Source organism: Lissotriton vulgaris, chromosome 1_1 (genome assembly GCF_964263255.1).
Source record: "Lissotriton vulgaris chromosome 1_1, aLisVul1.2, whole genome shotgun sequence".
NCBI lineage: Eukaryota > Metazoa > Chordata > Amphibia > Caudata > Salamandridae > Lissotriton > Lissotriton vulgaris.
The window spans coordinates 1,625,313,555-1,625,328,972 of NC_141685.1; the positions used below are offsets into that span (position 1 = coordinate 1,625,313,555).

The following is a 15,418-nucleotide window of genomic DNA, read 5'->3' on the forward strand; positions in this document are numbered from 1 at the left end:
TTTAATTGTTATTCTTTGTTCCTTTGCTCCCTTTCCTTTGTATCGGGTGCAGGGCGTCCCGCTGTAATGTTTTTTCGTATATCTTTTTGCTATTTCTAATACATTGTTACATTAAAATTCTCTGTCCGTCTTATATATCCCTATACTAAGGACCATTATTGGATAAAATAATTGATACCCGGGGTCCTTAGTTACTTATCGGGTGCCCTTGTATGTTTATAAAAAACCATAAGTCTCGGACATGATAGCGGACACCCACCGTTAACTTAAGAAGGACTCGCAATGCCAGTTTGGGCACCCTAATCTTACCTCTAATTGTGCATTTGTTCACATTAGTGTGTTCTTTTTCAGGGAGCGTTGCCAATGCTTTTTACTTGGTTAAGTATGATCCAAAGGATTTCATTTCTTGAGTTGGTACAACAAATCTGTTGCTTGCAGTTATGGAAAATCCTAGGGAGATTATCATATCTATTTTGGTGTGTAGTCTGCTGCTAATGTACGTTGTGACATAGTAAACTGTTCTTCATAAAGGGGCCAGGTATATAATGACAATTCATAGTCCCAATTTTTACTCAAAAGGCAACATATTCAATTGGAACTGCTGGGCAAAGAACATTTGGCTTAGAAATGTTCTTTCTAAAGAATGAGAGTTGAAAGTCAGAGTACTCTAAGCAGATAAAAAGTCTTTCCTTTCAACAGTGGGAGGAACTTTTTTTGGCTCACGATTATAAATATTTTGTAGGAACTGGTTGAGGAACTTTGGTTTAAAGACAGGATACTCCCACCCCTCTCTTTCATAACTGAAGTCGACTCTCTGGCTTCTGTTCCTTGTGGAGACTTCTAGAATTCTTCGTCCAGCAGCTTGCAAGGACTTTTCCCCCATATGTTTCAAATGCATTTTGCTTAGGTTTTCTGAAGTGGTCATTAGCAGCTTGTTTATTAATTCTTGAAATGTAAGATACAACTGTTCTATAGCACTGTCTGCACCCATTGGTCTATGAATATTGCCTGCAGGCCATTCGATGCTAGGGGCTGATCTCCCCCAACCACCAATCTGGCTGACACACGGTGGGCGAAGATGGTTATAAAGGCCAATTCTTAATTTTTTCCCTGGGATTTGATCTGCACAGCCTTCTTTCTATTGTTGGTGCCATAAAATGTTGTTCCTGTTCCACTACCTCTTATTCTGAACCCAAAGAAGTACAGTCAATGATCCTATTGGACTAGAAATTTTGTGTTTTGATCTCCTGAAGTGATTATCCTATCATGCCCCTATGTGCTGGTGAACCTTGAAATTCTGCCTGAAAATGAGTGCTCCAGATATATTTCTCACTCTGTCTGAAGACTTTTTTTTCTTCTTTTAATAAATCTGTTATTGATTTTCAGATAATAAAACAGAGCTGATCTAACAAATAATAGTAATACTGCATTGAGTCCAGTCTTGCGATACCCATCTAGCAGAAGGGCAAAATTGTACACAAGAGAAAAAGAAAATCACGTAGAAGATCAAGGATTCCGAATATTGCAACCATTCACTCCATATTTTATGGTGTTTCTCCGGAAAACCCCTTGAATTTATTAACATGTTTTCCTGCAGCAGCGACAAAGTTCACCCCTTGTCCATTCGAGGTAGGGTGGGGCTAGTTGAGAACGCCAATGTCGGGCAATGTCTCTCTTTGCAATGATGAAGCCTATTCCGACAAGCTGTTGAACATTGCAACTCGCTTCCCAAGATTGCAAAAGGCCCAAAAGAACTAATTTCGGATCTAGTGGGATGGATCTTGGTATGATAGGGGACAAAGCAGTGCAAAGGCGTGACCAGTATGTGATGATAGTCTAGGCATTCCCAAACCATATGGAACAAGTTTGCCAATTAGGTGGTAGCAAAGCCAGCACGTCGATGAAGGAGTTCCTCCCATACTATAAAGCAGCGAAGGGCTATAATAAACATGGCAAAGGTATTTCAGTTGAATGAGGTGAAGCCTCGCCGATACTGCCAAAGACCTGGGGGCCATTTGTGCTTCTCGCCAGTCGTCTTCCAAAGATCCCAGGTACCCCTCCCATCCCATCGCTCTCGGAGGGTGACCATGGGGTCAGGAGTGTTGTTGGCTAGTGAGTGGTAGAGGCAGGATACTCCCTTCCTGCCTAGGTGTGAATTGGACATGTATGCTTCCAGAGGGTTGGATTGGGGTGGAGGTTCTAGGGAATCTAAGGAGGGCTCCAGGGCACGACGTAGCTATAAAAAGTGAAATAATTCAATTTGTGCATCATGTAGGTGTCAGCAAAGTGTTGAAACACATGCTGGATGTGCCCTGCCAGATGTTTCCCAGTGCTGTGGTGCCAATAGAGCCCCATGCCCTGAAGCCCTCTAAGGCAGTAGTCTGGTAAAGCCAGAACCCAGCCCACAGCGGCTTCATAGGTAACATAACATGTATTTGTAAAGCACACTTTCACCCAATGGCATGTTGGCGCTGAACAGATTGTTATGGCCCTCAGCACTCTGTGCCATCTGATCCTTTTCAATGACTGGTGACAAGCGAGTAGTGTCAAACGGGTGGCTGGGGGCAGATTCATAGAAACAGTGTGTTCCAATCCATTGAGTTTCGCTGATATAGCAGAATCTCCACGATCTGAGAAGAATCAGTCAATGAACGGTGGAGTCACTAGACCAATAGTATAAGTGGATATCGGAGAACCCCAGCCCACCGCCATAAGGATGTAGCACACACTATGGAAGGAGACTTAGGTCAGGCTGCCAGCCCAATAAACTGTAACAAGTCAGATTGCAGCATGTGAAAGGGGCGGGGGGTGGAGAGGAGTAGGGGCAGGGGCGAGGGATGGAGTATGGTAAATTTGTAGGATGTAAAGGAATCTCAGAAGTGAGATAATTTTATTTAGCGCTCCTCTGCCTGCAACATTATGGTCAATGTGTCATGTTACTTCTGGCACCGGCAACAAGAAGTGTTATGTTAAAGTCCCTAGCCTGCCACTGAGAGAAGGCGATCTATATCCCAAAATATCGTAAGTGATCTGTAGGCCATTGCAACGAGGTTATGGCCCTGACATCGTCGTGGGTGCCCCGGAGGGGGGTGTAGGTAGACGTAGACCAGTTCACCATGAGGCTAGACTTGTCGGAATAGACCTGCAGCTTATGTAGGAGGCGAGGGATAGAGGTCGCAGGGTCGCCCACGTAGACAAGTAAATCGTATGGCAGGATCTATTCTGCTAGTGGTTTGATAGCGAGTGCATATAAAAGGGGCGAGAGAGGGCAGCTCTATCTTGTGCCCCACTCAATGGGAATGATGTATGTGATTACTCCTTTTGCTGCCAGGGGTCCGGTATCCCAGGTATTGGTGCAGGGCTGCTCCTGGGGAATCTGGTGTATCCATACTTGGTGGTGAGACAGATCTGACCTCCTGGATCATGGTGATCTCCTCCTGGGGTGCTGCTGTGTTGGTGAACCCGGGCGTCAGAAGATCAGTGAATTGGACGTTGCAGTTGGTGCCGGCAAGCAAGTGGCTCCTCCACTTCAAGGAAAATGCGGACGGGTTGGCAAAGTTTTGGCAGCCCTCCGAGGCTTTTGAAGGATGCACAGCTGCAGGACGAGTTGAGGCTTTGCCATTGTCAAGGCAGAAGCATGCAGGCAGGGTTTGGTACCAAGTCCATAGCTAGCCTTCCGTTTTTCGGCTTTTCTGTGTCCTTCTTCGGTCAGGTGAATCTGCATCCCTGGTGTCAGGGGGGCACCAAAATACTGAATTTTGGGGCATCAAGGGGAGTAAAAGGTAGTAGTCAATGTGCTACTCACCCTTGCGGTTACTACATCTCCCATATGACCACTTCCGGTGGGGCGTGGGCATAACCCTGTCCCAGAGTTCCTAATTGCACCACAAACAAAATGGTGGAATCCTTTTGTGACTTGGCTGGTGGTGCAACACACCTACTGCCTAGCTAATTTCCCCACCTGTCCTGGTGTCAAATGGTAGGGGGTGGCATCTCTCAGGTCTGGGGGAACCCGGGCTCACATATCAAAGGCGACAGGGGCAGGCATTGTTTCTGGCCTCAGAGAGTGTGGTCTCTCACCTGAAGGGGCTCATTAACCGGTTTGTGGTGGCAGGCTGGACAATTCCAGTCAGCCAGCACACTAGAAGACTAGTAGGTTTCTGGGGGCACGTCTATGGTCATAATACATCCAATACTGGGATCAGTATGGATTTATTAGGGCAAGGTGTTTAATACCGCACACCATAGGTTTCAGTGATGCCATCATGTAGCTAGGGAACTCCTAATGACCAGTGCCCATTTACTTAAAATGGCTTCCCTGTTCACTTGTACCATCTAGTAATTGAACTAGACAGCACAGGGACATAGCTGCTCAAGCAGATATGCCCTCACATGTAATAAAATGCACCCTGCCTTACAACTACAAGGTCTCCTTAAGGGGTGACATACTGATATGACATGCAGGGACTTTGGCATGGCACACTGTAAGAGTGATTCAGAAAAGGGGGGTGGTGATGAACAGAGTGTCTGAATTAAGCAGACCACTCGTACCCAGTCCAAAGATCAGGGCTTGATCCATCACTGTTTTTCAGCTCACTGCACCATCCCAGCTCAGAACTTGGCTATATGCAAATTAGTCTGACCCTGGCCCAGTGCATCATGGGAACAGGGCAGACCAAACTACCAAGCCAATTCTTATACTGGGAAGGAAACAAGCTACCGGGGACCGGTTTCTGGCATTTCAGCCGTCTTCGGCCCGGCTTGCTTGAATCCTGATGGTGCAATGAGCTAGGGACTCACATCTGAGTATACCCTTCCACGCTTATGGTGGACAAAAATGATTCAGAAAAGGGGGGTGGTGATGAACAGAGTGTCTGAATTAAGCAGACCACTCATACCCAGTCCAAAGATCAGGGCTTGATCCATCACCGTTTTTCAGCTCACTGCACCATCCCAGCTCAGAACTTGGCTATATGCAAATTAGTCTGACCCTGGCCCAGTGCATCATGGGAACAGGGCAGACCAAACTACCAAGCCAATTCTTATACTGGGAAGGAAACAAGCTACCGGGGACCGGTTTCTGGCATTTCAGCCGTCTTCGGCCCGGCTTGCTTGAATCCTGATGGTGCAATGAGCTAGGGACTCACATCTGAGTATACCCTTCCACGCTTATGGTGGACAAAAATGATTCAGAAAAGGGGGGTGGTGATGAACAGAGTGTCTGAATTAAGCAGACCACTCATACCCAGTCCAAAGATCAGGGCTTGATCCATCACCGTTTTTCAGCTCACTGCACCATCCCAGCTCAGAACTTGGCTATATGCAAATTAGTCTGACCCTGGCCCAGTGCATCATGGGAACAGGGCAGACCAAACTACCAAGCCAATTCTTATACTGGGAAGGAAACAAGCTACCGGGGACCGGTTTCTGGCATTTCAGCCGTCTTCGGCCCGGCTTGCTTGAATCCTGATGGTGCAATGAGCTAGGGACTCACATCTGAGTATACCCTTCCACGCTTATGGTGGACAAAAATGATTCAGAAAAGGCGGGTGGTGATGAACAGAGTGTCTGAATTAAGCAGACCACTCGTACCCAGTCCAAAGATCAGGGCTTGATCCATCACCGTTTTTCAGCTCACTGCACCATCCCAGCTCAGAACTTGGCTATATGCAAATTAGTCTGACCCTGGCCCAGTGCATCATGGGAACAGGGCAGACCAAACTACCAAGCCAATTCTTATACTGGGAAGGAAACAAGCTACTGGGGACCGGTTTCTGGCATTTCAGCCGTCTTCGGCCCGGCTTGCTTGAATCCTGATGGTGCAATGAGCTAGGGACTCACATCTGAGTATACCCTTCCACGCTTATGGTGGACAAAAATCAGGATTCAAGCAAGCCGGGCCGAAGACGGCTGATATGCCAGAAACCGGTCCCCGGTAGCTTGTCTCCTTTCTGGTGAAGAATTGGCTTGGTAGTTTAGTCTGCCCTGTTCCCATGATGCACTGGGCCAGGGACAGACTGATTTGCATATAGCCAGGTTCTGAGCTGGGATGGTGCAGTGAGATAAATAACGGTGATGGATCAAGCTCTGATCTTTGGACTGGGTAAGAGTGGTCTGCTTAATTCAGACACTCTGTTCATCACCACCCCCTTTTCTGAATCGGTTTTGGCCACTATAGGTGTGGCAGGGTATACTCAGACATGAGTCCCTTTCTCACTGCACCATCAGGATTCAAGCAAGCCGGGCCGAAGACGGCTGGAATGCCAGAAACCGGTCCCCGGTAGCTTGTCTCCTTTCTGGTGAAGAATTGGCTTGGTAGTTTAGTCTGCCCTGTTCCCATGATGCACTGGGCCAGGGACAGACTGATTTGCATATAGCCAGGTTCTGAGCTGGGATGGTGCAGTGAGATAAATAACGGTGATGGATCAAGCCCTGATCTTTGGACTGGGTAAGAGTGGTCTGCTTAATTCAGACACTGTTCATCACCACCCCCTTTTCTGAATCGTTTTTGGCCACTATAGGTGTGGCAGGGTATACTCAGACATGAGTCCCTTTCTCACTGCACCATCAGGATTCAAGCAAGCCGGGCCGAAGACGGCTGAAATGCCAGAAACCGGTCCCCGGTAGCTTGTCTCCTTTCTGGTGAAGAATTGGCTTGGTAGTTTAGTCTGCCCTGTTCCCATGATGCACTGGGCCAGGGACAGACTGATTTGCATATAGCCAGGTTCTGAGCTGGGATGGTGCAGTGAGATAAATAACGGTGATGGATCAAGCCCTGATCTTTGGACTGGGTAATAGTGGTCTGCTTAATTCAGACACTCTGTTCATCACCACCCCCTTTTCTGACACTGTAAGAGTGCCATGTTGAGTTTTGACTCCTGGTTTGCACCATGATAGTCTGCAATGACAGGATGCATGCACTTTGAAAGGGGGACCCTCTTTAGTACCCATGCCCTAGGTATCAGTGGTAACACTAGGGACTTACACTGGTGTTAAAGTGTGTCAATTCGATCATTTTACCTTGTTTTTGGCGAAAGAGCACTGGCTCGGAGGTCTGGTTAGCAGGTCTCAGTGCATTGTCAGAGTTGAAAACCAGCACCTAGTAGTCAACAATGGGGGAAAAGTGGGGTGACAACAGCAACAAAATTCTAGTTTCCTACAAAGAGCAAGGAAAGCTGAAGAGATCAGTTCTGGAACACATTGGTTAAACCTGGGTAGCAAGTCTTCAAGACATCCACACAAGCAAAGAGATGCCACATCTGATTTTCGAGGGAGGTCTCTGGTAAATGTAATATTTTCCCTGTATTGTGGACAAAAGATTTTTTCCACTCTCAATCTCATTCGAATTCAATGGTTTGTTTTACAAACATGACAGCGTTGGAAAATGAGTGTTTGTGGGAGGTGTCAAAGCACCAGTGTCTCTGTAGCGGACTACCTGCGAGGACCAATATCCCGGTAATCTCAGTCTCTGGTCCACTGAATACAGGCAGTGAACAACCATATACTTTATTTTTCCCTGTACCTGTCTGGAACTAGGCAACTTAGTTGGGGGTCTCTCTTTTACTCTCGGCTGCTTTTTTGAGGATCTACAGCCTGTGCCAACTAAGTCTTTTGTTTTCTGCTTCTTCTTGGGGCCCACCTGTTTCACATCAGTCTACAATGCCCCAACAAAGGCAGAGTACATTCTCTGGCGCACCTTAGTCTTTGTCCTCCTATCTGTGTTCAACTGACACCTCTCCCCAAGTTACTATAGACCTGGTTTGCTACCCAAATACAACAGATCACTCTCTAGGTCGCTTAGGCCTTCTGGTCACTTAACAGGTTAATTCAAACTTTGATATCATCCCTTCAGGCAGCCCAGCTCCATTTGTAAGGTTTGGGGATACATCCCATACAATTCTAAGTAACTACTCTTGCCATAAGGACATCATTTTCTGTATGGGTGTACTGCAATAGAGCAACCTATGTTACAGGAATAAAGAGCTGTTCCATAAGTGATCTGGAGTGCCATTAACTTACCCAAGCCGGCATCGGACACATGGCGAGATGGCAAACCACAGGGTAGGTCTTCGTTATCCAAGTAATCATCTAAATTGAGAAAGAATAAAGTTTTCTTAATGCGTTTTTTGAAGAGATCGCACTGATAAGAATGTATTTTTTCAAGCAGGGGGCACTGGTGACTTGATTCCATAGTAGGATGTAATCTTGTATAAGGACTTAATTATTACCTGCTATAAGAATGTAGGGGACAGAGGATATCAAAAAGGGGACGTGTGCAGTTCAGAATTCCAAATATAACATTTTTAGTGAGTGATAAAATGGCATGAGCATTGGTCAAGTATAGGGCAATTTTTATTATATGAATATTGAATATTACATGTAGTGTGACAGGACATTGCGTGTCAGATTAACAGAGCACAAGCAAGACGTCTACTGTATCGGATACATAGTTGACAGAAGACAGGGTGTGGAGTTGGTAGACAGCACTTCCATATTCTTTGGCTGCTATGAGTGGACTTGTAGTCACCCTCTACACTATATGAAGATTCCATAACGTTTCTCAACATATATAACGTGGTTCTGGATTGTTCTACATCTCCAGGGGACCAACCACAAGGCTTTGCACTATACTGTGCTCCCATACACCTGCAAAGAGGATTATAGGCACCTCTGGTTCTTTGTATACTGCGTCAGTTAATACACAGCTAAGTTGTATGCTTGCAGATATGCCAGGAGCAGTTGTAGAATTCGTTTAGAATGAATGCCACCTGCTGTCGATATCCAGCAAATATGTTACAGAAGAATAAGGAACAAAGATAACATAAGTAATTCCAGTCATCAAATAGAACTGTGAATCTTAAGAGATGCTGTACAACAACCAGCTCATTGTGCAGCTGTTGGACCTTAAGTCCTCAGTATGCTTGGAACAGCATACCTTGAGCATTTTTCTAGTTTGCTCTGTGTTCTATCCTCAGGGAGCAGAAACATTCTGAGACATCAGAGCAGGTCTTCTTGTTGAGAGGAGCACTCAAAGTGCACCTATCTTTTTCAGACTCTGGTTACTGTCCTCTCCACCCAGGCTACCAAACTGACACTGGTAGCAGTCACGCATAGTCATGGATATTAGGCCTTTTTTTTACCTCCTTGTTAACTCTGTGCCACTGGGGTATTTGGGTACTATGACCGGGACATGCAATGATGTTGGATGTGCCCATTGTCAAGAACGTGTGTTTCACTGGGTAAGGATGAACTTGTGGGCAGTGGACTTGCTGTAAAACAAGCTAGTATTTGTCCTGCTGGACATTTGATCTTCCCAGTTTCCTTCCCCGATACTCACAGAGGTCTGGACAGCTGAGAAGGTAGCCTTCTTCATTCCCTTGTTTAGCTCAGGTTACCCCCGCTAGAATGAATAAAACCTCTCCTCTCAACCCCCTCACCCTTCACCCAATTCCCTAGGTGATGGTCATCTCCTGCAGCAAGGGCCTGAGAGTCTGGAGCCAACTATTATCCCTTTCAAGCCGACACCAGTACTAGGAGTTGATAGGAAGGCAGACTGCTCTTCAGCAGAGAGTGAATGTGCAGGGAACAATGTTTCTATCAACAAGTAGACCCTCTGAGAGTTGTCACTCTCATGCCCAGACTAGGACAAGTAGACCCTCTGAGAGTTGTCACTCTCATGCCCAGACTAGGACTAAGGACTGGACCCACCTAAAGACAGGGTCATGCCTGCTAGAGGATCATCCTGGGCGCCAGCTCACAGCAAGGATGACTTTGCATCAGCCAACTAAAGAACTCAACTGACTTAGGATATCTTTTAATATTAGCTATAGTATAAAGTCTGCTCTGGAGAACTACAGCACTTGAGTCAGTTGTCCAGGACATGAAGTATGTCTGCTTATCGATGTCAGGCTACCGGGAAAGCCAAATTACTTTGTTACCCAACAAGGTTGAGCTGGTCTTAGGCCCTGTCCTCCACCAATACCAGTGCCGTATCTTCTAGTTGCTCCCCCTGAGCAGTCAGTCGGGCATTGGGGTAGTCACTGGAAGAGGCCACGCCAAGAACAGTTAACTGCATTTTCTAGCCCAAGAAGTTCCAAAGATTCCATTGTTTGAAAACCAGGAAATGACCGGTTTTCAATGTTGCTGTGTCCAGTCCTGTGACCAGCACTAGGTGCACCTGTGCCTCTGGGCACTCCACCTATGAAAAACTGTGACAGTGACCCGTGGGTCCCTGATCTATTGCCACCTAGAAACATTTATTCTAGGTGTACTTGGGCCAGCCACAATTCCCTAAAGCTAGCTCGATGACTACTTGACTAATGAGACTCCAATTTACAGTGTCCGACTGTAGGAAGCTGGCTATGTATATACTATACCAAAGTGAGGTATAGTGTGCACAGAGTCCAGTGGAACACCCAAAGGTAGGCAGAGGTAAAAGTTAAATAGAACCTTACTCTCTATGTGTGGTAGTGTGGGCAAGCAGTAAGGCTTTATCAGAGGGTAGTGTTAAGAACTTGTAGTACACACTCCGTCAGCAAATGAAGTCACACGCTCAAAGACTGAACTTCAGACCAAAAGTTTTTGTATAAAAATATTCTTTTAGTTATTTATTTCTAGAACCAAGCAAGCCCGGCACAGGTAAGCAATAAATACTTTACAGTAATAAATGCTGATTGTAAAACAGTTCACTTGCAATTGTAACTGTACTATGGTTTGACTTACAGTATTGTTTCAAAGAAATGCAATCCCTTGTAAATAAGGTACACAGACTTGAATGAGATTTTCAGTAAAATAGCAGGTAAGTTACTTCTGGATTACTTTTCTTACTCAGTGCTGTATGCCTGAATAGAGCACTGGGACATTTCCGGTACACAGGTGAGTAAAAGCGTTTTTGTTAAATCATACCATTTTAAAGAATTTCTTTAGGTTTCAAAACTCCACACTTAAATACTTTTTCAGGAAAAAGTGTCAATGTTATCCTATGGAGGAAAATATGGTTATCGGTTTTTAGGTACGTATCGGTAGTGGGAGTTGAGGTTCTGGGGGTAGACTCAATGGTCGCCCAGGGTCAGTGATGCACTTTTTTTACACCCTAAGCGGCACTTGGGCGGCCGGTTTCAGAGTGTTGAGGACCAATGTTGTCCAATGGGGGATAGGGAGCCTCCGGTTGGTGGCTACTGGCAAGTAGCCCACTGGGTTGTGGGAGCAAAGCTCCTGGACTTTAGCTCAGGGCAAATGGGGAAACAAATTAGCACCAAAGGTGCACCCCTCAGCTGCACTAGGGTGGCCAGGTGCAGGGGGCTGTTTCGAGGTCGGATGCCCTGTTGTTTCCAATGGAGAACCTCTGGTTTGCAAATGCACTGCGGGCAGGGAGACTAAGAACTTCTGGGTGCGACCACCACTTCAAGAGGTAAGTTGGGAAGTTAGGGGTTGGTTAGGCGCCGTTGGTTTGAGCACCCAAGTGCGTGGGGCTTTGGGTGCAGGGGTGCCTTTTGGGGTCCGATCTTCCTACCAGCTCCTGGTCGCGGTTAGGGAGGCCTTCTGGATTTAGGCTGCAGGCGTTGGCTGGTCAGGGGTCGCCGGATCTTGGTTCAGGATCGCTGGGGTTACCTCCTTGTGCTGTTTGTCCACTGGAGCTCGGGCCGTGGACGGCGGGTGCAGAATGGGGCAGATTTGTGGTTTCCGGCTGCTGCCAGAGCTTGCAGTTGAACAAATCCGGTGTTCACGGGAGAAGCAGTCTTTGGAAATGAAGGCAGGCAGATCCTCCGAGGTTTTTGAGGTTGCTGGCTGCAGGACACACCAGGAGTTAGCAGGAGCAGGTTCGAGGGGGAGACAGGCCGGTGGGGCTGGGGTCAAGTCATTGGGCGTCTTCCTCTTGTTAGCTGCTGCACGGTCCTTATTTTCTTCTGGTTTCTTGTCTGGATCTGAGGAAGCAAGGTTCAGGGGTGCGCCTAAATATCAGATTTAGGGGTGTTACAGGTAGGTAAAAGGCAGGGACCAATGGGTCCCTTCCTTGAGGTGGGTACCCCCCTTATTAAGCCACCCTCCAGTGGGAGGGGGGCATGTTCCTGCCCCTGGTTGGCTGAGTCTCTCCATCTTAAAGATGGCGTGTACTGAGAGTTGTGCTTCACCTCGCCTCCTCCATCTGGGGGGTGGAGTTGGCAGAGGTGCGCACAACACCTCTCTTCCTCATTTGTTTTTCTCGCACGTTTTCCCGCCCAAAGTGGGGTCAGAACCAATGGGGACGGTCAGAAAGGCGGCAAGCCTTTGAAGCTTCCCCTTTCTGAACCATGCCCATTCTGGGGGAGGAGGCTTGGCACTTCGTCCCAGGATGTGCATTGTTCCAGGCCCCAGAGAGCAGCCGGCTCTCAACCCAGGGGTCAAGAAACATGTCTGGTGGTGGCAGCTGAATGCAGCCACTCAACCTGGACAGTAGTGGTGGGTTCGTTTTCAGGGGGCATTTCTAAGATGCCCTCTGTGTGCATTTTTCTTTAAATCCCGCACTGGCATCAGGGTGGGTTTAATGTGCTGAGAAGTTTGATACCAAACTTCTCAGTTTTCAGTGTAGCCATTTTGGTGCTGTGGAGTTCGTAATGACAAACTCCCAGCACCATATACTCTTAATGGCAGCACTACTCTTACAATGTCTAAGAATGAACTTACAGACTGTAGGGGTACAGGGCTCATGTACCTGTACCCTTCACCACTGGTCTAGCACACCCAGCTAATGGGTGACTGATCTATGCCAGGGCATTGGTTTGTAGGCATGGCACATAGTGATGTGTGCCATGTCGACTCTTCACTTTGTTCTGCACCAAGACACGCAGCCTGCAAAGGCAAGTGTGTGAGGGTACTGGACCTCTAAGGGTGGCACAATAAGTGCTGCAGCCCTTAGAGGCCTTCTCTGGTCACAGTGCCCTGGGTACCTGTGGTACCATTTACCAGGGGCTGACCTGTGGCCAGAGATGCCAATTGGGTTTAGGCTTCAATACAGGAACCCAGGGCACACTCAGTCAAGTACATCAGCAATTCAGCCAAAAGTGGGGGCAACCATGCAGAAAGAGAGCACTTTCTAACACTGACAAGAAGCACCCGTAACCAAACCCCTCCTGTGTACCTACAAGGGTGGTGGTCCTTTTGCCGCCTGGATGGGTCCACTAGCAGTTTGGGGAATATTGGATATCATAGCAGGTGCATTAGTCACATCCCATGAATGAAAGATAGCCACAAGCTACTGAAACTAAATAACAAATAGTTTCTTATCTGCCGGTGTAGTTTTGCAGCTTGAAGAGCTTTCTGGATTCACTATGCTGTGCATTATTCCGCTGTTTTTTTTATTCCGCAGTCTTGTGGTTGGGTCCGGAATCGTAGTCTTTTCTTTGTGTTTTTTTGTTTTTTCGTAGCCCAGGTGGGCGTCGACGTCCCACCTTTTGGTGTATTTCGGTGACGTCAGCACGCTTCCTGCGGAAGCACCCACTCTTGGGCGCCATCTTCGGATTCTTTTTTGGCAATGTTCTAGTAAGTCATTCACCGCTTTAACCTTCAAGGTTTGTTTGTTCAAGTAGTTGTACATGTTTTCAACCCCCTTCCTCTCCAGCCTCATCTTTCTGGCGGAGGTGGCTGGGGTCGCTAGTGAATCCAGAAAGATCTTCAAGCTGCAAAACTATACCGACAGGTAAGAAACTATTCGTTTTGCAGCGTGAATCTTTCTGGATTCACTATGCTGTGCATAGACTTTGTAGCGGTTTCTCATTTTTGTGGCGGCTGGGTGGAAGATGGTTATTGAATATGTGTTGAAGCACCTTTTGTCCGACTTGTGTTTCCTTGTTCATCTGTATATCCACGCAGTAGTGCTTCGTGAAGGTGTGCATTGAAGCCCATGTTGCCGCCAGGCATATGTCCTGAATGGGTGTGTTGACCAGGAAAGCTATTGTAGCTCCCTTTTTCCTGGTAGAGTGGGCCCGTGTCCCCCCTGCCAGTTCTTCCCCTGCCTGTTTGTGGCAGAATTGTATCGTCTGTGCAATCCATCTCGCAATTGTTCCTTTAGTTACTGGTTTTCCCATGAAGCTCTTTGCGTAGAAAACAAAGAATTGCTTTGTTTTCCTGTGATCCTTTGTCCTTTCAATGTAGTGCATGACAGCCCTTCTGGCGTCTAGGGTGTGAAGAGCTCGTTCAGCGCTTGTTGTCGGTTTCTGGAAGAAACTTGGTATTTGTATAGTTTGATTCATGCGGAACCCTGACACCACCTTCGGCATGAAGTGTGGGTCTGTTCTCATTACCACCCTATCATTGTGAATTTGGATGTAGGGTTCCTGTAACGTTAATGCCTGCAGTTCGCTTACGCAGCGAGGTGATTGCTACCAGGAAAGCTGTTTTCATGGTTAGCCTCTCTAGGGATGCTTTGTGAATTGGTTCGAAAGGATGTTTCATCAGTTCGGTTAGTACCAGGTTAAGGTTCCATGCAGGTGGTGGCACCCTCTTTGGAGGCGCAATCCTCTTTGCTACTTCTAGGAATCTTTTAACCACTTGTGAGGTGAAGAAACTCTTACACGTCTCCCCTCTTATGTAAGCGACTATTGCTGCTAAGTGAACTCTCAAGGAGGATGAGCTTAGTTTCTTGTCTAGTAGGTGCGTGAGGTATCAAAGCACCGTTGAGTCTCTTTTCATCTTATTGTGCAGCTTCTCTCTCCTGCACCATAGAGTGAATCTCTTCCATTTTGATACATAGCACTTTCGCGTGCTGGGCCTCTGTGCCTCCCGAAGTACCCTCAGGGTGCTCTCTGGTAGTTTCAGATGCGCAAATTCTATGTCCTCAGGAGCCACGCTACCAGGCTCAGGCTCTCTGGCTCTGGGTGTAGCACCTGCCAGTTTTGCATGGTGAGCAGGTCTTTTCTCCTTCCGATCTGTGGGGTGCGCTCTGTGCCATCTCCATGATCTGCGAATACCATGTCTGCCTGGCTGTGGTGCGACCAGTATCAGTGTCATGTTGCTCGCTCTGCACTTGCTGAGACCTTGTGAATCAGTGGTATCGGGGGAAAAGCGTAAGCAAATGTCCTCGACCAGTCTATCCATAGGGCATTCCCCAGGGACTCCTCCCTGGGCCGCCTGGATGCAAAGCTTCGGCATTTTGCATTTTGGCGTGTTGCAAATAGGTCCACTGACGGTGTCCCCCACCTGTCGAACAGCCTTTTTGTCTCCTGTGCATTGAGCTCCCATTCCTGGGTTGCCGATGTCTGTCTGCTGAGCCAATCTGCTTCTACGTTGTCCTTTCCTGGCAGATGAATGGCTAGCAGGTCTATGTTGAGAGGGATGACCCAAGTCCATATCTCCTGCGCCAGCTTCGAGAGCGTGGCCGATTGTGTTCCACCCTGCTTGTTGATGTAGAACATCGCTGTAGTGTTGTCCGTTTGGATCAACA

At 47.3% G+C, this 15,418-nt stretch overlaps 1 protein-coding gene across 1 annotated transcript in view; it reads right to left on the reverse strand.

Annotated features, from left to right (window-relative positions):
* Positions 1 to 15,418, reverse strand: part of NCAPH2 (non-SMC condensin II complex subunit H2) — a 266,518-nt gene that overhangs the window by 91,272 nt on the left and 159,828 nt on the right. Inside the window, exon 17 of the mRNA XM_086918830.1 lies at positions 8,020 to 8,088. Coding sequence (XP_086774956.1) covers positions 8,020 to 8,088 — 69 coding nt within the window. The remainder of the gene's footprint in view (positions 1 to 8,019; positions 8,089 to 15,418) is intronic.